The following is a 25,491-nucleotide window of genomic DNA, read 5'->3' as shown; positions in this document are numbered from 1 at the left end:
CAAGCACACTAGAAGCATTTTTTAAACGCGGGACTGAACTGTTAGGAAAAGGAAGGGTAGCCTCTGAGAACAGAAAGGAGAAACCTCCAAGTTAATGAGTGCTGCCACTGTTGCTTGACCCCCGGGGCCATCTGTTGGGGACTGGTGACCTGGAGATGGTGACAGACCTGAGACAAGAATCTCAGGAAATCTGTTCGAGGAACCTGGGTAAAGATGGAATCCCTGCAGGGCAAAGTAGGGCTCTGGACCCCCAGGGGCAAACTGCCTGTGTTGTTTGAGCAAACCCAACAGATGGAATGAGAGAGACCGCCCCATGTGACCCTGAAGAGATGAAAAGAACCACGTGATGTCGAGAAGTGAAAATTATGATCCCTGACATTTGAAACTCAACAGATAGGTGAAACAGAAGATTGCTAATTTAAAAAGAAAACTGGAATCTAGATTTGCAGAAAGTATCCAGAATGCAGCCTAGAGAGAATGAGATGTAAAGACAGTGAAATCATCAAAAAGTTTGAGAATTTTTATCCCTTGGTCCCATTGTATGATCACCAGGTGCTGCTAAACTGTATCAAAACATGCCCGTGCAGCGAGGACCAGTTACGGAGAAACCTCGCCCACTGACCGACACGTTGCATTGAACAATGTTTTAGATTCAAGACCAGGATCATTTAAACGGTGCTGCACAGTCAAGTGCTGATCCTATTTCTCCTTTCTTCCCCTTCTTCATGAAGACATTGTACTTTAAATGCTAATACAGACAGCTCTCCTATCCCTCAAAGAGCTTTTCACATCAAGCGTGCAGTATTTTATCAAAGACGCATTCTGACTCACCATCAACAATGACGCCCTCTCCGGGTTCATGGTGAAGCGACTGATGACAGTCCCATTTGCCCGGTAGCTCAAAAGGGGCCTGAGTGGTACTGTCCTCCACATGGGCCAGTTTACTGAGTGGCTCTAGCAGGGCCCTACAGGGCTCACGGTTTTTCCTGTGAGTTTTGACTTCAGTATCTAAGGTCACATGGTTTCTGCATCACCTACGCAGTGTGAACTTGAGCTTAATGCAATGCACCCACACACTGCACAGGATTTCCTGTGGGTACCCATTTCTGCCCTTAGTCTGGACCGGTGTGCTTGCTTTCCGGTTTCAGGTTCTATACTGGGAAGCCAGGTCCACCTTCCTATCATTCAAGTGGCTTACAGCCTTGACCTTTTCGGGGAAGGGGGGCACTTTTAACTGATGCATAACATATATACAGTAAAGTCACATAAAGTACGCAGCCCAGTGAATTTTCTCAAAGTAAAACATCATGCAACTAGTACCCAGATCACGAAACAGGGTATTATTACCAGAACCCCAGAAGTCCCCGAATGTCCCCTTCTACGTATTCCCCTGAGGGGTAACCACTGTCTTGAATTGCAACACCATAGACTAATTTTACTGCTTTTAAAATTTAATCTAAACAGAATCCCATAGGATATGCTCGTTTATGAGATTCATCTCTGTGGTTACATTCACTCTCATTTCAGCACAGTATTCCTTGTATTAACATAACCACGGTTTATTTATCTATTCTACTGACGGACATGTAGGTTATTTCCAGTGTCCGGCCGTTATATGGGCCATTATAAATAGTCTGCATTCTTGTAGTCTTGTCTCTGTCCTTGTGTAAGTATCAAAAGCCTGGCCTCCCCACTCCCACCACCCAGAGTTTCAAGTTTTGGACAAGGTGAAGAAACAGAGACTGTTCATTCTAATCCCTGAAACAATTTTTTTTAAAAAAATCAGGCAAAATACAGGAAACAACAGTTTTTAAGATATGGGTGATCGGGTAAAAAGGGACAGTGATTCCTAAGACTCAGAAAACACACAAGCAAACCCTCCAAGAGCCCCAGCGTCCTGCTGTGAGAGCTTGTTCAGGCTACAGCCAAGGGAGGGGAGAGCCAAGCAGAACCCAGGAGGCCCCCCCAAACTGAAGAGACGGAGTTGCAAGTCCAAGAATATACAAGCGTCTAGCAGCCGGCAAAGTTAAATGCAGAATGCCCAACATCTAATAAAAAACCACCAGGCATGCAAAGAACCAGGACAACATAACCAATAATGAGGAGGAAAATCAATCATTAGAAACCAACTCACAGAACTCTCACTGGGATTAAAACGAGCAGGCAAGTCCAACTCACTACTTTGCCTTCTCTCTTCTTTTCCAGGACCTGGAGATTTTCCTTTCACATTTTCAGGCTGTGTGTGTGTGTGTGTGTGTGTGTGTAACCATCAAAGCATTTTCATGTGTTCAGACCAGAAGTGGTTCTCACATGTGCATCAGACACTTCCTGTTCAGAAGCACTTCTCTGCAAGCTTCTATAAATGCCATGTGAAACGGACTCTAAAGAGACTCGGTTTAGACCACTTGGAGAGTGGACAGAAGGAAGCATCTGACTTTTCCTAGGAGGTGACTGTTTAAGACTTCCATCCCCCCAAGGTGGTCCACGGACCAGCAGCAGGGACGTCACCTGGAGGCTTGCTAGAAATCCAGACTTTCGGGCCCCACCCTCAGAACCACCGAAACTGAACCGGCATTTTAACGAGATCTCTGGGTGATTCACAGGCACATTCGACCTCGAGAAGCCCTGCTTTACGACTAATCTCTGCTATATAAACTCTTGCTTGAGTTCACTGACAAGGCTGAAAAGGCCTGTCGCTCATCCCACAGGCAAGAAATAACCATGAAAGACTACCGGAAAGGAACAAGGTAGTCATTTTTGTATTTTCAGAAGTTAAAAGACTAAAGTAGAGGGAGGCGGGTTGGACGGGAGGGGAAATACAGGGTCCGGCAGAAGAGTGGCCTGCTTGAGTGTGGTTGCTAGGGCAAAAATATGGGTGTAATAATTTATAGTTTTAATTTGAGCATTTCACCTGAAATGTCACATGGTGTGCTTGAGTGTGACATTGTTATGTTACAGATGTACATCCTTATGATGTTGTAATAAAAGATTTTGTAATTAAAAAGGGGCGATATTTGTGCCAGACCCTGTGCATAAAGGTCCAAAGGAAAAATATAGGTGCACATACTGCGGAGACAGCAGGAGGTCGCAAAGGAAATGAAGAAAAAGTAAGGATTCAGAATTCACGGGGCTTAGCCCGTGGGCAATGTGGGGGTAGAGAGTGAGGATTGTATGTGGATGAGTCCCCGGTTCAGCTTTAGGTGACCAGTGGCGTCCTTTCTAAAGTCTGGGCAGGACACGAAGTGGGAAATGGCGATAAGCATCATCCCTAACACACTAACCAAAGTTATCATGAAGACGCCAAGTGGCAATGTTTCTTATCTAGGAGACCACTATTCTTCAACAATTAGTATACAGAGTGCCCATCGGTAGAAATCATAACTTAATGGACCAGCTGCAGAGCCTACGACCGTGCATTTTTACAAACTTCCATAGTAATTCTGAAGCAGGCCAGCAGTGAACCACACTGGACGACCTACTACAGTAACTATAAATTCTCCAGGCTCCAGCAACACAGAGATACACAGTTAGATACACAATTAGATATTCAGAGCTCAGGAAGGATGGCTAGTCTAGAGATAAAAATATGGGAGCCAGCTACAACTGGGTAAGTACATAAGCTCTCCCGGGTATAACATGCCATTAGCAGGTAGCCACAAATCGATGTAACTAATATCACAGAACCAGTAACACATGAAGGAGGCTAAGAGGAGTGAGTGACCAGAAAAGGAGAAAGACAATCAGAAATCAAGTCAAGTCACAGAAGGGTTTATTCGGCTAGGTATTTTCTTTTTGAAAGGATTCAACAAACAACAACACTGAATGTCAAGACAAGAGCTGACATGTCCACTAGCCTGTGACCTTGGGGACCTCAGAGCACTCTGAGCAGGGCTACGTACAAGGACGTGTGAAGACGCACAGGGATGGGAGGCCGGATGTGCGAACAGGGAACAGACACCAGCTTCTCTTCATACCCAAGAGCGAGCAGAAGGGCCAAAAAACTAGATGGGGAAGGCGTTTTCAGTGTAATCTTGAACTGTTCACACTTGAGTGTATACGGTAAGGGAGAGGAGCTAGTCGAAGTGTAAAGAAACAGATAACAGAAAATAATTAACGACACGCTAGATCCACAGTGTGAAGTAGGAGTGACAGAAACCTGACAAGCGTGAGGGCAGCGTGATGAAGGCTGGAAGAGGTTCGGCCAGGGACGGGTGACGGGGCTAAAAACGGAAACAAAGCGCGGCCAGACGACACCGCGGGCTCAGCCGAGACCCGAGACCACGAAGCGCAGCAGTGTTAACCCGCAGGGCTACAGCCCTGCCCTGTGTGGGATTCTGAAAGTTAAGAAGCTATGAATGATGAGATGGGTGCAGACTGATAGGGGGTGGGGCAAGAACGGAAGCCATGAATGGTGTGTTCTGGGCTAGATGGAGAATTAAATAAAGCCAAGAGGTGGGGGCCACCACGCTGGATACATAGCCCAAGGGCTGCTGTTCTCATCCTTGACAGCACAAAGGAAAATCACCTGGGGAGTTTTAAAAAAATGTACGATGCCCAGACCAATGAAATCAGACTCTCTAGGGCTGAGACCCAGGCAGCAGTGACCCCCCCCCCCCCAGTGACCTAGGAAGACTAGATGACTGAAGGACTGGTGAGGACTGAGGTAGAAACTCAGGACGATCAGCAGTTATGGGATGGATGGAAAATGGGAAGCCTGGGAAGACACAATACGAGAGGTGTGAGAATGGAGAAGAATGCACAAGAGAATGAGGAGGGGCTTTCTTCATAGTTATCTTAACGTTGCCAATAACCAGAGGCTTAAGATTCAGAGCAATTGTACAAAGTCCCGTTCAGATACCCTGTCCCTAGGGATTACTTCCAGGATTATTTTTAGGTTGGCGCTGGCAGTATATGACGTCTGTCCAGAAGGTATCCGGCCATGCAATATGAAAAAGGGAGATATATATTGAAGAAGATACAAGATACAAGAATCGTGGTACAAAGGACAATGACACCTCAATCCCCTTCAAACTGCACACAGTTCTCCCAACTGTCATCAGCTGCCCTGTTGTATTTTCCTGACTCGTCGATGGTCTGAAATCTCTTCCCTTTTAAAGGTGATTTTAGTTTTGGGAAAAGTCAGAAGTCGCAGGGTGCCAAATCTGGGCTGTAGGGGGCCTGAGTCACCTGGGTGATTTGATGTTTCACCAAAAAATTCTGCATAAGACATGATGGCTTTTGCTGTGAAGAAGCTGCCAATCACCAGCTGCCCATAGCTGTGACCTTCTGAATCATCCAAATAGTTTCTGTGGAGGACTGTTCAAGTTTAACACAAAAGGTAATACACAGTCGTTGCTCTACTTGTTCAGTCATTTTGAGTGCGACTGCCACACAGTGCACATGCTCACTCAAGGGCGTCTACCACCCCCACTGACTAGTACAGCGACGTCGTCATTCTTCATGCATGTGCATTCCAGTCCACTCTCTCCCTGGCTGCCAAGTTACATTAGTGTCCCATAAACTGTTCTCATTATACTATCAATGGCTGGGCTTTTTCCGGACAGGCCTTGCATTCCATACTGGTTTAACAGCCGGGCTGCAGGCAGACTGCCTGGATTGCCATCCCAGCCTCACAGCTGTGTTATCCTTGAGCAAGTTACTCCTTTACCTCAGGGATTTTTGGGTTTGTTTTTAAGTGTGGATAACAGTACCTGCCTCATAAAATAGTCGTGAGAAATAGATGAGTTCGGCCACCAAGTAAATATTTAATGATAGCTATTATTGGTAATTTTTAAAAACTGCTAATTTTAGGGACATTTCCCACCAAATGTAACCTGTCTTAATGACCATAGTTCTGATAAGAGATTTAGAGATGTCGAACACTCATGAGACTTACATGAAAACAGAAGAACTAGAAATTCATATATTGAAAGATTTATATATATCTAAATATTAGACCATTATATTGGTTTAGGGAAAAAAACACAGAAAACCAACTCCTGTGTGTGAAGAAAGATTAAAGGGGGAAGGGAATCATCAAAAGCCGCAAACCACAGTAAAAAAAAAGTCAAAACATGGCATAAGACACATTTAACGCAAAGTTCAAATTACACCCAATATTTAGGATAAAATTATATTCAAAGTTAAAATTATGCGAAATGTTTAGGAATCAATGTACAGTTCCATAGGCCTCATCCAAAAGTAAACACAGTACAAGTATGAGTGAGGGATATAAATATCATGAATTATTATCCACTGAAAATGACCTGTTACTTCTTCTTCTTTTTTTTTTTTTTTTAAGCTGAGGTCTCCTTTTAAACTATGAGATGGGTTCTCAGTTGGGCAGAGGCCACAGTCCTGGCTTCTCTAAAGTCCTCTGTCTTCAGAACCACAACATCTGCCCTTCACGTGGCTCTGTTAGAGGGAGAGGTTGTCACCCCCCCCCCCCCGCCCCTAAGAGCTGAGGGGCAAAAGTAATATAATTCCCATGGGTACAATGTATAAGGTACAGGAACACTGTACAAAGTAACAGGTACAATGTACAAAGTAATTACTGATGTTTTGAAGGCTTCCAGGAGAGACTCTGTTCTGTTTGGTCGACCACAAATTCACCACACCTACCAGGCACAAAGCCCCAGAGCAGAGATTACAAGGCAGCCTTCTCACTGGGCGCCCAAGGGAGGGCCCCACCCCGTAACCTGGAAAGCTCTCGATCGGTGGCAGCACGCGTGCCAGGCACCTCAACCAGCAGAAACATAATGTGGGGTTTTCATAATATTCTTAGTTCTCTTGAAACAGCCTCTCCCTGCCCAGCACGTACGTCCCCTTGATTTTCACAAATTTGATTTTGTTACATTTTCAAGGAACACACTGGATATAAAAGGAACAGACCTCCTCTATGGCTAGTCAACTGTTTGGATTTGTTTTATTTTAAAGAGGAAAATGATCCTGAAATGCAAGTGAGCAATTTTCAGAAGCTAGAACCACTGTTAAAAAAAAATTCCCATTTATGCAATGAAGGCGCATCACCCTCCAGAACAGGGAGGGAGAGGGGCTCAGACAGTTGCTGTAGGGCTGCCTGTTACTGCCAGCTGCAGGACTGAGCGCAGGGACCCCTGGGGTGCTATCTCGGAGTTAACTTAAGTCCGAAGGTCAAGGTCACGAGGGATGAATCACAGACAAAAGAGAGAGGCCTCCAAGGTCCAGCTTTTTACTGTGAGCCAGAAGGACAGCTATTCAGGGAACACTTCAAAGAAAGATCCAGGGCTGGGTTCTGCTGAACTTTACAGATGCTCTGGCTTGATGAATCCTAACTGCCTCTCTGCATAAGGGTTTGTGCCTTTTGAACTGATGGGATGGTCTTCATTTTCTGTAGTTCATTTTTATCTCCCAACATCTCAGCCTCTACAATTGTTACTGTCTTTTTTCACCACTGTAGCTCCTTGTTTTATCCTTCTAATCTTTTAGCACATCTCCCCCACTCACTCATTCACTCACTCAACAGTTTATTTAATAGTCTGGACCATTTTCAAATGCTTCGTTTTACCGCTTTGTATTCTAAGTGAATTTCTGAGCAAGAGGGAGGCCTGGTAGGAAGGAAAACCCCCTGGAGAGGATGGGCTGTGCTCCACCCTGCCAGCAGCAGTAGCAGCAGCAGCCTTTGCAGCAACCTCAACACAGAGCTGCAACCTCCCACAGGGGAGACTCAGGAACCGGCTCCAGCTGCCAAGAATACGGATTCCTTGAGGGCAAAGTCCACCTTGCTTCATAGCGCTAGATTGTGCTGTGTTTTATAGTTCTGCTGTGTGAGTCAGTTGAACCAACTGATCTGACTCTGGGAATTTATCTCCGCTGTGTGCCACCAAGCTTGTTAATATTTCATAGGAAATTAGGTTGACTGCTCTATCAGCAGGTTCCCAACTTCACAAAGTCATGCCAACAGTGTCCAATGATTAAAGGTTTCTGTTGTCACTTATGATTGTGTCTTGGAAGGCTGTTACTGTGTGTTTATCATCAGTACGTGTCGTGATCAATGTGACCTCCACGTAGCACTTAATCTTTTCCAAAAGTGGTACTGCAGGCAGAGGGGTTTCTTTCTTTCTTTCTTTTTTTCCCTCAGTTCTTTAATAGGAAGGGTTTCATCAGCAACACAAAGCACAACTTCCAGTGTGACCTAAATTCTGCACATACGAGATTCCCTGGAGAATACAAAATAACCAATTGTGAGGTCAGTCTATAGCAAAACACAAAATACTTCCACCAGATAATAGATTTATAAACTCCAGAATACAAAAGATTCCATCGCCACAGAAAACAAATAGATCTTTATAATTTTGCTCTCCCCTCCACAATTCCTCCCCAACTCACTAACCCTTTGATAGTGACATGGCCCCTTACAGGGGTAAGACAATAGTTACCCCTGATGTCTGGAATGGAGCGTGGTCTTTTGCTAACAGGAACTAAATAAGACAGGCACCCAACAGAAGATGCGGCCCCAGCAGGTCCTGCCCAGAAACACAGAAGACCCTCAAACATACTGGAACGTGGTGCAAAGCAGGGGTCTGCAGAGTATAGGAGAAATTCCCCACAGCCCATGGTTGGGGGAGAGGGGAAGGGATGACATGGTGGTTAAGATACTTTTTATAACAATGACAAGTTGATAGCCGTGTCCTGCCTGAAGGGAAGCAGACTGCCCATGGCAAAAGGGGTGAAAGGACTACTTGACTTTCAGGGCTTATAGTGACTCCTGATGTAGCTGAGGAAGCTTAGACAGCACCTGCACAAAAGGTAGGGAGGCAGAGGCCCCTGTGTCACGGGGCACTCTTGCCCTGACTAAAGATGACAGCTGAAAGAAGGTAAAAGATACAGGGAACTGCAAAAGTAGCACATTGTAGGAGGGGCAGGATATGAGATTGCATAGGAAGTTCCAGGTCAGCATTTAAAATAAAGGTGGCTGAGAGAGCAGAGGGTAGCAGCCATGTGGTTCGAAAGGGGGTTTTCGGACCATGAGGTCTGAAAGAGGAAGCAGCAAGCAGCTATGCAGTTTGCAGTCAGGATTCAGCCACGAGGGCTGGTGTGTAAAGCAGAAGCCGGGCCAGCTGGGAGTCAGGATGCTGCCACGCTGTCGGGTGTATAAGAAAGAGGCAGCCATGAGGAGATGCAGCCATGTGGGCTGTAGCACAGATGCAGCAGCCATGCGGGCTGAGGAAACGGTGCCAAGGAGAGAGCTGTGGGGAGCTGTGTGGGAACCTGCCTAGCTACCCAGACTCGTGGGAGATGTTTGAGCTCAACTATGACAGGGAGTGCTGAGGCTGCACTTTGGCTTCTCTGAAGGTCATACTGAAAAGCCACTCTGTTGGGACGTGTGCCCCCCCCCTCCTGGGCTCCACCACGATCCCGTGTGACATGGCACATGTTTCCCTGAACTGTTACACGGAGGCTGAGGACAACGTAGCCCTGAGGATCCTGAAGGAGGAAGCTGCTGCAAGAGGATGGCGACTCTGAAACCCATGAGTGTGCCTTCCAGAGAGGATGGAGGCCTGCTTGCGCAGCTGGCTTAAGAATAAACAGGGGTGTGGCGAACTTCAGGGCACGGTTTTGGCTTAGAGCCTGGTGGGGAGCAAGGAGAGTGCTGGGTCTCGTGGGAGAGGAGGGCTCCGAGCAGGAGTGCCTCAGCCCCCCACACCCCCTGAGGTTGGATTCCTGTAGATAAAAACCTGTTTCCTTCAACACTCATTGTTGGTTCATGCATCAAGGTGACATGGGACAACGTGGGCAAGGTGACAGCGTGGACGGGGCCCCATTTGCTCGGTTCCAATACCATAAACTCAAAATCTTTTTCAAGTCAAAAGGAAATTAAGGAGACTGCCCTGACCCTCTTCTACACAACTCCCCAGTGCTAAATGTAATGTTTAAACTAAACTATTTTGTGTATAAAGTAAACTCCTGTGGACGGAGGAAAAGTGGGAAACACTTGTGATCTGCATGTTAACTAACAGGATAGCACTGGGCTCGCATTCCCCAAAGCAGCACAGACCTAAGTGTAAAGATTACTGACAGAAAGGCAGGCATTCCCTTCGGAAATCCTTGGGGGGGAAGTTCAGATCTGTAAGTGAACATGTTATTGGCCGTGACCTGTTTCTATCTGCCTGGCAATTAACTAGATAAGGTGAGATAAACATTTCCTCTAGTCCAATAAAGTTCATTAAAGTCCACAACCACTGAAAGCACCCCAACTTCTGACCATCTACCTCAGGTCACAACGGTCAAATGACACTGAAGTAATGAATGAGCAGAAAACTCCCCATTACTACTAGAAAAAATTCAAAGATCATTCATTCAACAAGCAATAATTGAGTGCCTAGTTGACACTGGAGATACAACAGTGAATAAGACACTATTGCTACTCTCAAAAGCTTACAATCTAATTGGGAGAAGAGACAATTGAACACACATTTACAATTTAGATTGGGTACGTGCAAGGTATTTCAGGTACTACCCATGTATAATGCGCACCCTTATTTTCCCTTCAAAAATCTGGGCAAAAGTGTGCATTATACATGGCAAAATATAGTAGTTTTAAGCAATCTAGAGGAGAGAGAAGGTGCACTGAACCAATGGTACAGGAAAACATAGGAAAAGGGAGCGATGAGGAATCAACAGAACCATGACTGAATATCCACAATGAATCACAATTTTCATGCTGGTTTTTAAAGGTGTGAAATTCCAGCCCAAGTCAGTGTCTTCCCAAGCTCAAGTGAAAGGGGCTCAATTGTTTTATTCATTCGCTAAAAAGTGGTCCTGGAAGCAATGACCTACACCAGCGATTTTCAGCCGTTGTGCTGCAAGAATTTTTAAAATATATAATACCTGACTATTGAGTCAGGGGCACTGACCTTTTTTCCCTTAGACTGTCAAATTAAAAAAAAAAATGACAACGGCCAATATAACAATACCTGTCCGATGTGAATGAATCAAAATTATACATTTTTGTCAGACTGACAAAAAATAGAATACATTTTTTTTCGTGTGCTGCATAATTTTAGTAGTTTATGTGTGCCATGAGATTTTATCATGATTATCCTGATATTATGAGTATTTAAATTCTATTCAAAAGCTAAGCAGCAGGGATAGAAGCTGCAATACTAGAAAAGTTAGAAAAGGCTGAATTAAATTGAAAAGAATCTCCAGGAAAAGAAACTTTGGTTTACTAGAGGGTAGTTAATAATTACGGATACAAGATATATTTCCCCACAGGCCTGGCACCTCCAGTCAATTAAGAGATAAATTTTAATAGAAAAGATAGAGTCAACAGAAAAGATAGAGCCTACCACCAAACATTAGGGCATTGTGTGTGGGGGGGGAGAGGTGATCATCTGTGCAAGGGGAGGGATGGGGAAGAGACAGAGAGCAGACAAAGAATAAAGATGGAGAAAAAAGGCAAGGCACCTTGTGTAGACACTCTTGTCACCCAGCAATACGGCTCCTTGAGGGCTAAAAAGAGGGAAACAACTGTTTCCAGGCTTTTATACCATTTTACTGCAGCCCCCAAACGATCAGACCACACTGGCTTTGGGGGGGGGGGGGGGCGGGGAAGCCTCATAAAGGTCACTTAACCAAGTCTGCCTCCTGAGGCTATAACCATTAGTTATCGTTAGGAAATGAGAAGTCTCGGGAATAAGGGCCTTGAATCTCACGCTCTCTAGTCTGAATATTATCTTTAACACTGTAGGCAGAAATCCCACAAACACGTGCTATCTAAAATGTTATGAAATTAGTCAGCATCAGTTTAATATTAAACTTGGGAAGGCACTGAGCAGTAGGTAGAGACACAGTGAATACAGTTTCAAAACATTAAAAAGGACTTTCTGGTTTCTCAATTACCTCATTTTTAAACATTGCAGGCTTATGGGAAGTCTAAAGACATCTGTGAAATCTGAGCAAATAATTCCTTCGAATAAGAACTGTCCATTGTATGAATCACCTTCAGCTCCCTTTTTTTAAATACAGACCACTACTTAGCTCTCTATCTCCTTTTAAGAAGATACAATATAAAAAAAAAAACACATCAAATCTCAATTAACTAGATACCATTACATGCCTCATTTAATTAAAAAAATAACCAACTGATTTTTAATTTCTTCACTTTTTAAAAGTTATGGTTTATGTTATTACTGTGGTTCCACTTTCTCCCTCCCCTCCCTCAGCCAGCCGGCGCCACTGCCAGAATCAGTCCCCTCACCGCTGTCCATGTCCACGGGTCTTTCATGTATGTTCTTGGACTAATCCCTTCCCCCCTTTTTGAAAGAAACATACTAAATGGCTTTTCTTAATTTAAAGACTATTTATTTTTAGAGAAAGGGGAAGGAAGGGAGAACAAGAAACATTGATGTGTGAGAGAAACAGACTGGTTGCTTCTCCCCACGCCCCCAGCTGAGAACCTAGCCTGTAACCCAAGCATGTGTCCTAGCTGGGAACTGAACCAGGGACTCTTTGGTTCGCCGCCTGGTGCTCCATCCACTGAGTCACACCAGCCGGGGCCCTTCCCCTTCTTTCAATCAGCCCCCACCTCCCCCATCCCTTTTTACAGCTGTCAGCCTGTTCCATTCTGGTCTACTTTGCTCACTAGGTTATTTTCTTCATTAGATTCCTGTTATAGGTGAGAACATTCAGTATTGGTTTTTTAAAAGTGTCTTTTGGCTTTTCGCAACAATTTTACTACAACATTTGTATTACCTAAACATTTTTTTAAACAATTAGGAGCCCACAGATTATGGGCCTTAATCTGAAAACCAGATATGGAGCCACATAAATTTTTTAAAATAAGCTCAATTTCCACCAGTTGCATACACAAGGTTTTAGAAGTATTGATAAATGCTTATTTCAGTTGATTTACATTTTAACTTATTTCAAAAGGATTTGAGAGGAGATAGAACATGTGTTTAGAAAACATTTTTAGATAAAATGCAGAAAGTTTAGCACAATATTTTAAACAAAATTACCTAATTTTGAGAAATCAAATTTGCAAGTTTGCTAAATACACTAAAGAGAGGGTGAGAAAAAAACTTACTTTTCTGCTTCAACACAATTCAAATTAAACTGAGAAGTATCTTTACTTCAATAAGAAAGGAATCAAATCAAACATGCAAATAATTTTGAAGGAGTAACAAGGAATTTATCAAAAAGAAAAAGATTAAGATTTAAATGTAAACTAAGCTCTTGATTATTTGCTCCTAGTTCAGTTATCCACTTTAGAAAGGTATTTACATGATTCTTTTAATTAGCTAATCATTCTGATCTGTTATAAATGAACTGCATTTTCTTTATTCTGTTTTCACAGAACATTTCCAAATCGTGTTACTGTCAATAAAAAAGGTAACTCTGTGAGGTATTAGAAAATAAATATAGCTCCGGCTGGTGTGGTTCGGTGTATTCAGTGCTGGCCTGCGAACCAAAGGGTCGCCGGTTCGATCCCAGTCAGGGCATAAAAATAAATAAATAAAATCTTTCAAAAAATAGATTTTGGGTTGCTGGTTGAATTCCCTGTTAGGGCACATGCCTGCATTGCGGGCCAGGTCCTCAGTAGGGGGCATGGGAGAGGCAACCACACATTGATGTTTCTCTCCCTCTGTTTCTCCCTCTCTGCCTAAAAAAAAATAAATAAAAAATCTTTAAAAAAGAGAAAATAAATACAAAGCCTCTCTACTGTATCTCAATTAAGTTAAATGTTTGCACTATTCTCAAAAACTTGAAGTGTTTTAAGAAAACTTTGACATTTATCATTAAGTACAAAATAAACAACTTAAAACAATTCTGGAGCTGTCTCAAGTCTAAACACTCCAGATGGTTACTAGGGATGTTAGGCCATGTCCCTTGTGTTAATTTTAAGTAAAGAAGTGTGACTACCATTATGGGCATATACAATAGGGGGTAGGGGGTATCTAGGACGGTGCTATGCTGAAAAGAGTCAATTTTCTCCAAACTGAGCTGTAAATTTAACAATTCCAATGAAAAGACAAGATCACTTATTCTGAACAGAAAGGTTCTAAAGTTCATCTTTTTTTAAAGATTTTATGTATTTATTTTTAGAGAGGGAAGGGAGGGAAAGAGAGAGAGAGATAGAGAGAAACATCAATGTGCAGTTGCTGGGGGTCATGGCCTGCAATCCAGGCATGTACCCTGACTGGGAATCGAACCTGTGACACTTTGGTTCGCAGCCCGCGCTCAATCCGCTGAGCTACGCCAGCCAGGTAAAAGTTCATCTTTTAAAAAAAAAAATGTGTGCAAAGCAAAAGAAAAGTTTGCAAAAGTATAAGATGGAGCTTGCTTTCACCAATTAAAAGAACGGATACTGATACAAAAACTAACAGAGCAATGAAGCAGCAGTGGAAGCACTGAAGCATACCAAGGATTCAGAAGAATTTGTAATAAATGTAATATTTCAAAACTGTGGATTCATCAATCTGGGGGAAGTGGCTAAATACTTCAGTGAACCTAAAACTATGACTCTAGATCTCATAGGACAAAATGTAAAACAAAACAAAACAAAACAAAAACCCTGAGAAAACTCAAAATACTGAAAAAATACAAAATGAATAGTAATTGGGGGAGATAGAGAAGATGTAAAAATTGTGCCTGAGTCAAAAAACATCAGAAGACTTAACTACCTAAAATACACAGGCACACACACTCTCTCCATGTTAAATATGTGTACAAAGTTGAAACTCCTCCCCCCCCCCCCAAAAAAAAGAGGACTGGGAAAAGTTATAACAAAAAGATCATTCATATCAAAAAGATCACTCAGCAACAGACTATAGCACAAGATTATGAGCATGTAACTTACAACTAAATGTAACTAACACAAATATATGAAAAGCATTCAATGGAACAAATAATTAAAGCAATAAAAAAATAACAGAAAGTAGCAAAAAGCTTGCTACTTAGTAAAGGGAAATGGGCACCATCATACAATGTTACCAGGACCATGAATAGATACAAGCTTCCTGCAGACCAGCAATTTTCAATCTTTTTCATTTCGCAGCACACATAAACTAGTTACTAAATTTGCGGCACACCAAAAATTTATTATATATATATTTTTGCCAACCTGACCAAAAAAAAATTGGTATAATTTTGATGCATTCACACGAGCTGGCAATTGCTGTTGGCTGTTGTCACTTTTTCATTTGACAATCTAAGCGAAAAGAGGGCAGTGCCCCTGACTAGTCAGGTGTCGCATGTTTTAAAAATTCTTGCGGCGTGCCAGCAGAAAAATGCTCGCTGCTGTCGAGCCATATGTATCACTGCGGTAGAGCGGTATGTATCAAAGTTTCAAATGTGCACTGCTTCCAGCCCAATAATACTTCCTCCAGAAATATAAACTAAAGCAGGTACCTCTCAAACACGTATGCATATGAATTCATCAGTGTTTGTTAATCTTAATAAACAGCCTAAATGCCCATCGATAACAACAAATACATATTTGCAAGTCAGAAATGAAAATGCCACTCATTTATGTAAAAATGATGCGGGAATCATACATTAACATGCAAAGATATTCATGACATTTTACACAAAAGCTCCATGGGAGCGGCCGTATGTCTAGTTCTTCAATCTTATTTCTAGCACCTAGAACAGGGCCTTGTACAAAAGCAATTCCCCAAAATCATATATTAAACACCTGAACTTTAAAAGCAGCCTACAGAACAATAATCCTAATAAAGTCTCTTTCACGTTCCTTCACTCCCTCTCTTCTCTTCCTTCCCCCAAACAGAAATATAATTGGAAGGACAGTCAAAAAAGGTTGACAAAGTCATGCAGTTTTAGTTGTGCTTGACTTTCTTCTTTATTCCTGTCCGTGTTGTGTAAATTCCTTACTCAGAAAGCATGTTTTATTTTTATGATTGGAAAACATCACAAAATTGTGTTTTAAAACCTCCTGTATTTAACATGAACTCCAGAATGTGTTTCGTGACTACACCTCACAAACTCCCCAAACTAAAACCAATTAGCAACACCCAACAACCAACACCACCCAAGTGGTCTGCTTGCCGTCATCGTCAGAGAAATACCCGCTGTGCCCTGTACCATGTAGCATCATCCTCCAGGACCAGAAAATGCCACACTATACTAACAAAATGCAGCACTTCCAAAACAAAAAAAAAACCACACATGCTTTTTATGTAGTAAAAAGTGAAAAAAATCTAAAATTATTTAATTCGTTGACGTCCTCCCCACCTCTCATATGCCCTAGTCTAGTTGGTGGTAAAGACCACCATGTAGTCATCTCTGGTGAAGCTACAAACCCAGTGAATCTGTATCACCAATATGACCTACCCTGATTCTCCTTTCTTTGCGAAGGTTGATAGCAGTTTAAAGACATTTAAGGAACTGAAATATCAAAACGAGCCACATACCCCGTGCCATTTCTCATCACCCTGTTTTATTCATAGACTTGATCACTGCTGGAAATAAGTTTATTCAGACTTTTATGTCTCTTACTTCTGGACTGTAAGCTCTATGAGGACAGGAGCTGTCCGGCTCATCACTGTGTCCCCCAGTGAACGGCATGTAGTAGGCCTCAAGAAGTGTATGTTAAATTAACAATGAAAAGGTGTGTGTGTGGGGGGCGGGGGGGCGACAGAAATCTAAACAAGGTACTACATAAGAAACTGAAAAAAAAAAGAGAGAGAGAAAACCACACTGAAATGTACACGCTAACAGGACTCAAGGCCCTAACGCCAGCTCGGAGGTTTGGTGGATATTTTTCAAGGTGGACAGGTGCTTCACACCTATTCGAGGGCGTAGAGCTCTTCTAGGAATAAGAAAATCCTCAGGGAGGTCCCAGGTGGCTGTGTGCACCTTCCCAGAGGAGTGGAAATGTTCATCACCAAAATAGAAATGTAGCCCAGGTCAAGAGAAAAAAAAACACACCACACATCTTGGCCCAGATGAAAAATCAGACACAACACACCAACCGAGCGGGCAACCTTCCGTGCGACACGTAAGAGCGTAGGCTCCCTTTCCATGGCTATGCAGTCGCCTGCAACCGAGCAACCCCCTCATTCGCCACTTTTCCCTCCAAGGACCCCCGGCCCCAGCTGGTCCAGGGAGAGTGGGAATGAAGGAAACATCTGAGAATTAGCTCTCTGTACCCCAACCCGAGCCTAGTAACCTCCAAAGCGCAATCCCTCCCACTCTCGCCTGTCCCCAAACCCCGCCAAGGGCTCCTCCGGCTGCCCCTCACTCACGTGTAGATGATGGCCATGAAATGCATCAGCCACAGCACCAAGAAGAGGACGAACCCGAAGACGGCCATTCCCTGCAGGGCCAGGTCCAGCAGCGCCATCCCCCGGCCCGGCCTGGCCTGCTCCGGCCGCCGCCGCCGCGGACAGCGCTCCCGCAGGAGGAGGACAGGGTAGTCGCCCGGAGCGGGGGCGCAGGAGGGGAGAAGATGGGGAGAGGAAGGGGCGGAGTGGGGTGGGGACGGAAGGGGCGGGCAGGGCCTGCGCGCCCCCGCCCGCGCGCACTCGCCAGCGCGCTGCGCTGGGCGCGCTCACGACTGCAGGCGCTGCGGTGGTCTGGCTGGGTGGTCCACGGGGCAGTGGCTTTGCGCTGCGGCCTGCCTCTCTACACCCTCTCGGCCGCCGATCGGACCCTGCGCGCCTGAGCCCCAGCCGCTGCAGTCCTGCCGCCTCGCCGCCTCGCCGCCTCGCCCGGTACTCCGTGGCGCGTCCCTCCTGCTCTGCCGTGCCGCGGCAGCTCGGAGAACTAATCGAAACCACCAGCTTGCGCCCCGACTCCCCGGCGCGCCCCGCCCCTCCCGGCCCCCACCCCCACCCCCGCAACCGCGGTGCCCGCCCCTCCGAGGGGCGGTGCGCGCCTCTCTTCTCCGCCCACCCTGCCGCCTTCGCGCTGGCTGCGTCACGGTCGCTAGCAAACCCTTGGGAGGCTGCTTCTGTTGGATGCTGGCCGGGCTTTTCCCCGGGCTCCTGTCTCCTGCCACTGCCTGCCAACGGCCCGGGCGCCGAGGGTGGCCGGCGTTGCAGCTGAGGCGCGTTGTGACCCTGTGTCCGATTTGGATGCCGCTCTCCCTCTGTCCGGCTCTGCTATTCCGCGACGCTCCAGAAAAAGACACGGGGCTCCAGTCAGATGCCTGGGTTGTCTCACAGTCCAGCTTCCAACGCTGCTGCATCCGCAGCCTCTCCGCCGGGCATTGCTCGGAGCGGCTTAGGCCTTTCCCCAGGCCACGTTCCTGGGAGCAAGTGTTTCCCATCGCCTCCCCTCCCCCCCCACCCCCCGCCTGGCTTTTAACGCCTTGGGGTCTTGGATCTCAACGAACCTGAGAGTAAAATAATCTCCTTGTGTCTCTTGGATCTCTAAGAAACTTAGAGAGCGCATGCAATATAAAAGAAATTCTCTAACTCATAAAGAATCAGTTACTACTGAAGCTCCCTTAAGACTGCGGTTGAATTGGGGAGGCATATGTGGCTATTGAGCGCTTGAAATGGAGCTAGTACCGAGTTGAGATGCGCCCTGGGTGTAAACCATGCCCTAGCGGTCTAAGACCCCCGGTACATTTTATATTGATTATATGTTGAAACGACGATATAGTTTATGTTAGGTTAAATTAAGTAAGTAATTTCACTGTTCTTGTTTTACTTATTAAATATGGCTTGCTACGAGAAAATTTAGTAACGCAGGTGGGTCTTAAACGCAGCCCTACTGCATAGTACGGCTCTGGACAGCAAAGAAGTGGCACTATGGAGAGGAAGGGAAACTTAGTGTTTACCGTCATTGAAAATCAGTCCAAGAAGGTGTTTCAATCTAATACTAAATGTTTCTGTTTGTTCCTTTAGCCTACAGGAGTTTATATTGTTTCTCAAATGTTTCATGTTTAGACAATGTTTATTATTTTAAGAGATTTCCTTTTAAATAATCCATGACCCCTCCTTCAGAGGTTTCAGAATTGAATTCAACTTTGTAAAAAAGTTTATTTTATTATCGCAATTTATAATAGTTAATATTGATTAAATGCGCTACCTCCACGTATAGTTAAATGATAAACTGCAATCAGGGAAGAGTTTAAATTAATATCTGTGTTGAGAACCAATCCTGGATTTGTTGTGCCCTTTGGTGTATCAGCTTTAACATCAGTGAGAAAAAACAGTTTAGAAACCAAACTTCCATTGTTGATTGTTACTGGTTGATAACTTAATGTTATAGCAAGGTAGTGTATTAACATTGAAATAACACTACAAGTGGAAAATTGAAAACCTCGCTGTTGCAGTTAATCAATTCAAACACATATTTTAAAAAACAACTCTTTTGAAGATTTCTGAAATGGAAATGCATCTCACAGTCAATGACATCTTACAATTACTTCGTAGGTGTTTTTTCTTAATCGTATATAAAATAATAGTGCATCTTACAATGAATACCCTCATAGCTTTGATGAACTACCATATTTTTGGACTATTAAGACAAACATTTTTTCCTTTTTTTTCTCCCCCCCCCCCAAATTTGGGAGGAATAATGGTTATTAGTGTTCCTGTTAAGTTTTTACATTTACATTGGTGAAACATTATGTTATTCATGTTATTAAATATTTTACCACATTTTTTTGCTTCAAATTTTTTTCCTATTTTCCTCTAAAACCTAGGTGCCTCTTAGGGTCCGAAAAATACAGTACATCGATTGGTCGATTTAAGCATTTTGTTATATTTTGCGTTTTTCCAAAATGTTTATTGGAACCTTCCAACCAAGGATTTTATGCACTACGATCAACTACATGGGAAATGAGGCCACAGAAAGGTGAAGAAGCAGATGTTAAGAGTTAACAGATTTGCTGTAGTTGAGCATAATGCGTTGATCGAAGACCCGCTATGTTGTACTTGGTCTACCCAAACCTGGTTGCTGATTTTAAAGCAGCAACTTTAGAATATGTAATCCTAACTTTATAAAGATACCCTAAAAGTGTAAATTTCTTCCATGTAGTGCAGCAGCATAAGAGTATAGCAGAGACTCTGTCTACTCATCACACTTTTGGTAGTTAACATTGTTTTGATTGCTTGTCTGAAGGGCCTCCCTTTTAGAAAACCAATTCCACCAAGTTCAGGGCTTCTGGCTTTTTTCCAATGGCAATCCAGTCACATCCGTATATATTAGAATTCATACAACTTAAGGAACAATGTTTTTAGAGGCAAACAAAATCCAAATTTGACTGTCGTGTAACAGTCCTGGATATGTCAGTTTATAAAACTTAAACAAGAAAAGAATCCAAAAGGTATGGTTCAGACCAACTGGTTGGAACACACTTTTGGCTTGAACCAAACCCAAACCAAAGTAATTTAATTATAGCTGATTCCAAACCAAAACTGAAGTGAAATTGTATGTTCGTTCTATTCCCGGGCCCCAGAAAAGAAGAGCAGATGGCTGTAAGAACACAGGTCTGTAAGTTACTGCAGAGAAACAAAGCAAACTTGGGAAAACCGATACCTTTAGTTACATTGTTTCTACAATGACTATACTGTATTTAAAAGCCCCTGTGACATTTTTAAAAGTTACATTTTCAATAGTCAAGACTCTTGATTTGGGTTATGTCTAAGAAAAACATCTTTAGTGAGATTTCTATGTAAGTCAAGTTTAAAATGTGACACTGAAAAGCCATACACAGCCCTGGTTGGTGTGGCTCAGTGGATTGAGCACCGGCCTGTGAACCAAAGTGTTGTGCAGTTTGATTCCCAGTCAGGGCGCATGCGTGGGTTGTGGGCCAGGTCCCTGGGGGTGGGGAGGTGTGAGAGGCAACCGCACATTGATGTTTTTCTCCATCTCTTTCTCGCTCCTTTTCCCTTTGTCTAAAATAGATAAATAAAGTCATTTTTTAAAAAAAGAAAAGTTATGCACAGAAAAAAAGCTTAAGGAAAAGTAAAAAAAGACTGAAAGAAATTATACCAAATGATTATGATTATTTGTCTTTGAAGAATAAATTTTGTTGTTAATTTTTAAATTATGCCTTTTTATAGTTTTTATGATGAAAAGTGACTTCTATTTTACAAGAGTTTCTCTATGAAAGCCATATAGAAATTTTTCATATTAAAAAAAGTTACGAGTGCTACATGCATTGGCCAGGTAGCTCCATTGTTTAGAGTGTCGAGAGTTGTCCCGATACAGCAAGGCTGGGGGTTCCATCCCCAGTCAGGGCACACAGAAGAAGCAACTAATGAATGCATAAATAAGTGGAACAACAAACTGATGTTTCTTTTTCTCTAGCAAGTCAATTTAAATTAAAAAAAAAAACAAGTAGTACAGTCACTGTGGAAGACAGTTTAGCACCTTGGCCAGGTAGCTCAGTTGGTTTGAGTGTACTCCCTATACACCAAGGTTGCAGGTTTGATCCCTGGTCAGGGTGCATACAAGAAGCAACGAATCAATTCATAAATAAGTGGAACAACAAATTGATGTTTCACTCCCTCTTCTTCTTTCCTTTATTCTCTCTCTGTAAAATAAAAAAAAAGCTTAAGGAAAAGTAAAAAAAAAAAGACAGTTTGGCAAATACTTACAAAACTAAACCTACTTTTACCATATGATCCAGCAATCATACTCCTTGGTATTTACTCAAATGAGTTGAAAACTTGATTCACACAAAAACCTGCACAAGGGTGTTCATAGCAGCTTTATTCATAATTTCCAAAACTTGGAAGCAACCAAGATGTCCTTCAGTAAGTGAATAAATATGTCAACTCTGGTATGTCCAGATGATAGAGTACTCAGCACTAAGAAAAAAGTGAGATATCAAGCCATGAAAAGACATGGAGGAAGCTTAAATGCACAGCATTAAGTAAAAAGCCAATCGGAAAAGCCCACATACTGTATGATTCCAACTACATGACATTCTGGAAAAGGCAAAACTATGGAAACAATACAAAGATCTGTGGTTTTGGGGATTGGGGAGGGAAGGATGGATAGGTAGGTCACAGAGGACTTTTCGGGCAGTGGAACTGCTCTGTACCATACTACACATACAGACAGATCCTCAAAACCCACAGAAGGTACAACACCCAATGTAAATACGGACTTTCAGTGATGGGAACCATCAATGTAGTGGTATCGACTGCAACCCACGGGCCACTCGGGCACAGAACCTTGACAGCGGGGGGGCGGGGGGGGGGCGGGGAGCTGTGCGTGTGTTGGGGCAGGGAGTGTGTGGTAACCACACTTTCCGCTCAGTTTTATTGTGAACCTACACCTGCTCTAAAAAATAAAGTCTATTTTTAGAAAGTGAGTGAGTGCTGTGCTGAAAGACAATTATTGGAAACGTCGTATGTCTGAATAAGTGAGCTAAGCTAGTTTGTCATTAGGTCCCAGGCCTTTGCACCTGCTAGGCCAGCGACTTGCAGCCTGTTTCATCTCAGGGCACACAGAAGCTGATTACTAAAATTCTGTGGCACACCAAAACAATAGTTGTTGCCGATTTGACAAAAAAAAAAAAGGTAGGTATAACTTTGATTCATTCACACCGGACGGCTATTGCTGTGTTGGCTCTTGTCCTTTTTTATTTGACAGTCTAAGGGAAAAGAGGTCAGTGCGCCTGACTGATTCCTCAGGTGTTGCGTGTTTTAAAGATTCGTGCCTGCCGTGGCTCGCCGGTTGAAAATTGCCATTCTAGGCACTCAAATAGTTGTTGAACAAGTGAATAAATTATACTGAGCAAAGTCACTGGAAAAATCGCCAACTTTCTTCTTTGTTTGCAAATACTTTTCAAATGTTTTTTTTTTCTTGTTGAAAAAACACACACTACCATACCCCCTCTTCTATGTCACAAAATGAGATTTCAGAGTGAGAGTAACCACACTGCAGCTCACCTGACCACAACCCAGAGACCCGCTGCAAGGCCCATAGGCCAGCAGCATCATTTAAAGTCAAGGTTGGATGTAGTTTCCATGTTTATCACTATTCCAAAGGCTCTCATAGAAATTAAAGACAGCGCTTCAGCTCCCTGTGGCTAATGTGTTGTTATTTTTAAAAGACAGGTGTAATGTAAATTTTCAGGCCTACAAAAGCTTTTTTTAAAAACAAGGTAAAAGAAAGAGAGATTCTCCAGGAATGGGGTAAATTCAAAATTTCAAAAACAAAGTTAAAATTGATCTGAAATTTGTAGTGCTAATACCAAAAGAAGCTGTTTTTGTCATTGCCCCCTCCCCCACTAAGCATGTTTGCAATTAGAAAAATGTCTTATCTACTTACTAATTCAGGTGCTTAACTTACATTCGTTTTATTACCCAAGAAATGGCGACTTTGTAAAAAGCCTTCAGGGCCTCAGATACAACGTTACTGTGAATAGCCTTCGAATGCACAAAGGTCTTAGGCCCAGCAGTCAGTCAGTTTGGGGCCTCATCTTGATAAACCACTGTTTTTACAGTGTGTCAGTATGTATGGGTGTGGTCCAGGTCCAGGGGAGTGTCTGGAGTTCACTAAAGTTCATTTCGTTCCCAGCTGTTTTGCTTACTCACATCCAAATGGCTAATTGAAATGTTTTACCTCATACTCATTTGTCTCTTCGAACTTCATATTTGATTTTGTTTGAATCCATAGTGTGCCAGGCTGAAGCACTAGTGTTCATTCTTAAAGCAAGCCAAATTATTTAACATATTTCCAAACATGTGCGGTGTAAATAACAACTATTTTCTTTTTCAAAATGTTTTTTTAAATTGCTTTATTTTTAGATAGATATTTATGACTCAATTCAATTTATTAAAATTTACAACATTAACACAGTCGCCTAGTTGGTGAATGTGTAAGCAAACTTGGTAAGTTTGTTGGAAAGAGAGGCTCTAATATTTATTGGGCACAAGTTATGTGCCAGGCAAGTTTTTAAAATATTGACTCGATTTTTGAAAAAGTTCTGAAATGTATCATTGGAAGCCAAAAAACAGTTAACTACCCAGGTGACAGTCCTGATCAGTGAGGGATCCAGAGAGTTTGGACCTAGGTCTGACTCCAGAGTCAATACTCTTTGTATAAGCAAACACAGCATTAAGTTAATTTAAATGGTATACAGTAGATGACCAATCCTCAGAGTTCAGATTGCAAAGTCGATTTGGGTTAGTGTCATTTAGTTTGGTAACCAATATTCTATGTAAGTCAGTTTCACCACCTGAGACATAGGAAAATATATTAAGAATAGATCGTATATTTTATGTTAAGATGTGCTGACAATTTAAACACTTTGCTCTCCTTTTACTATATCTTTTGCTTCAGTTAAGAGGAATTTCATGAAATATGCTGTCATTTCAGAACACTTCATTTAAGAGAGAAAACGACAAATAGAATTTTAAAAGACAAGAGAATGCCAATAAAAGCTGTTCCTAGTGTGTTCCATAGTATTAATGACACTATAATTAAAGGGTGAATTTAACTTTTACTACAGAACAAAGGTTGTTGAGAGAACCCGGATCTCCTGCATTTAGGATCTCTACAAAACACCTTCTATCTTAAGAATGTTTTGTTTGAAGACACGGTGTGGACTATTGGTTAAGCACATACACTGCGTGCACCAGACTGGCTGGGTTTGAATCCCAGTTCTACCACTTCTTGTCTATATGACCTGTGTTGTGAGGACTCAGGTCAACATAAAAAAATATTTAGAACAGTTCTAGGAAAATGTAAATTCTATAAAAGTTTTATTATTAATCTTAATAGAGTTCATTTACTCTAATTTCATATAGATCACTAACTTTTCCTGCTTCTGTTTCTCCCTTTAGTGTTTCTACCTATAAAAAAAATAAAATTAACTATGCTTGTAAGGATTTTTAAAGCAAACCAGTCTCTGTAACAAAAGGATACAACACTCCACTATTTTTGTTTATTACACAACCCAGAATATTCTACAGAAACCACCTTCTAGCTAATATAACTAGTATGGTCAATCAGAAACAAACACAATTAGGGGACAACGTATGGGATAGAAAAATATAATTAGCACTGGCTGGCATAGCTCAGTGGATTGAGTGTGGGCTGCGAACCAAAGTGTCCCAGGTTTGATTCCCAGTCAGGGCACATGCCTGGGTTGCAGGCCATAACCCCCAGCAACCACACATTGATGTTTCTCTGTCTCTCTCTATCTCCCTCCCTTCCCTCTCTAAAAATAAATAAATAAAATCTTTAACAAAAGAAAAAGAAAAATATAATTAAATAGTAAAGAGCAAACAAAGGTACTTTTATTCCATGAGAAAAATAAATTTTAGGCCTTGAAATAAAATATTCTACACAAGCAAGCAATAAGATTAAAAAAGGTATTTATATACACTAGGAGCTTCTGATGTAATAAACAAATAATAACATTTATTGAATAAGTGTTCATATTATTTTTGGTAATAAATACCATAAGATACTCAGAAAAAAGGAAATGCATCAGGATATTGGAATTAACAGAAGGCAAAGTTATCAGAATCCAGTTTATACAACATTATATTTTTAGCTCAGAATTGATAA

General features: G+C 42.5%; 1 protein-coding gene across 1 annotated transcript in view; it reads right to left on the bottom strand.

The window, feature by feature from the left end:
- The window catches only part of UGCG (UDP-glucose ceramide glucosyltransferase), a 36,318-nt gene extending 18,554 nt beyond the window's left edge, over window positions 1-17,764 (bottom strand). Inside the window, exon 1 of the mRNA XM_045840598.1 lies at window positions 17,250-17,764. Coding sequence (XP_045696554.1) covers window positions 17,250-17,347 — 98 coding nt within the window. The 5' untranslated portion in view covers window positions 17,348-17,764. The remainder of the gene's footprint in view (window positions 1-17,249) is intronic.
- Window positions 17,765-25,491: the final 7,727 nt, after the last annotated feature.

Source organism: Phyllostomus hastatus, unplaced genomic scaffold (assembly GCF_019186645.2).
Source record: "Phyllostomus hastatus isolate PE091 unplaced genomic scaffold, TTU_PhHast_1.1 phas_contig_34, whole genome shotgun sequence".
NCBI lineage: Eukaryota > Metazoa > Chordata > Mammalia > Chiroptera > Phyllostomidae > Phyllostomus > Phyllostomus hastatus.
The sequence above is the reverse complement of the archived record's forward strand: the minus strand, read 5'-3'. Positions and strand labels throughout refer to the sequence as shown.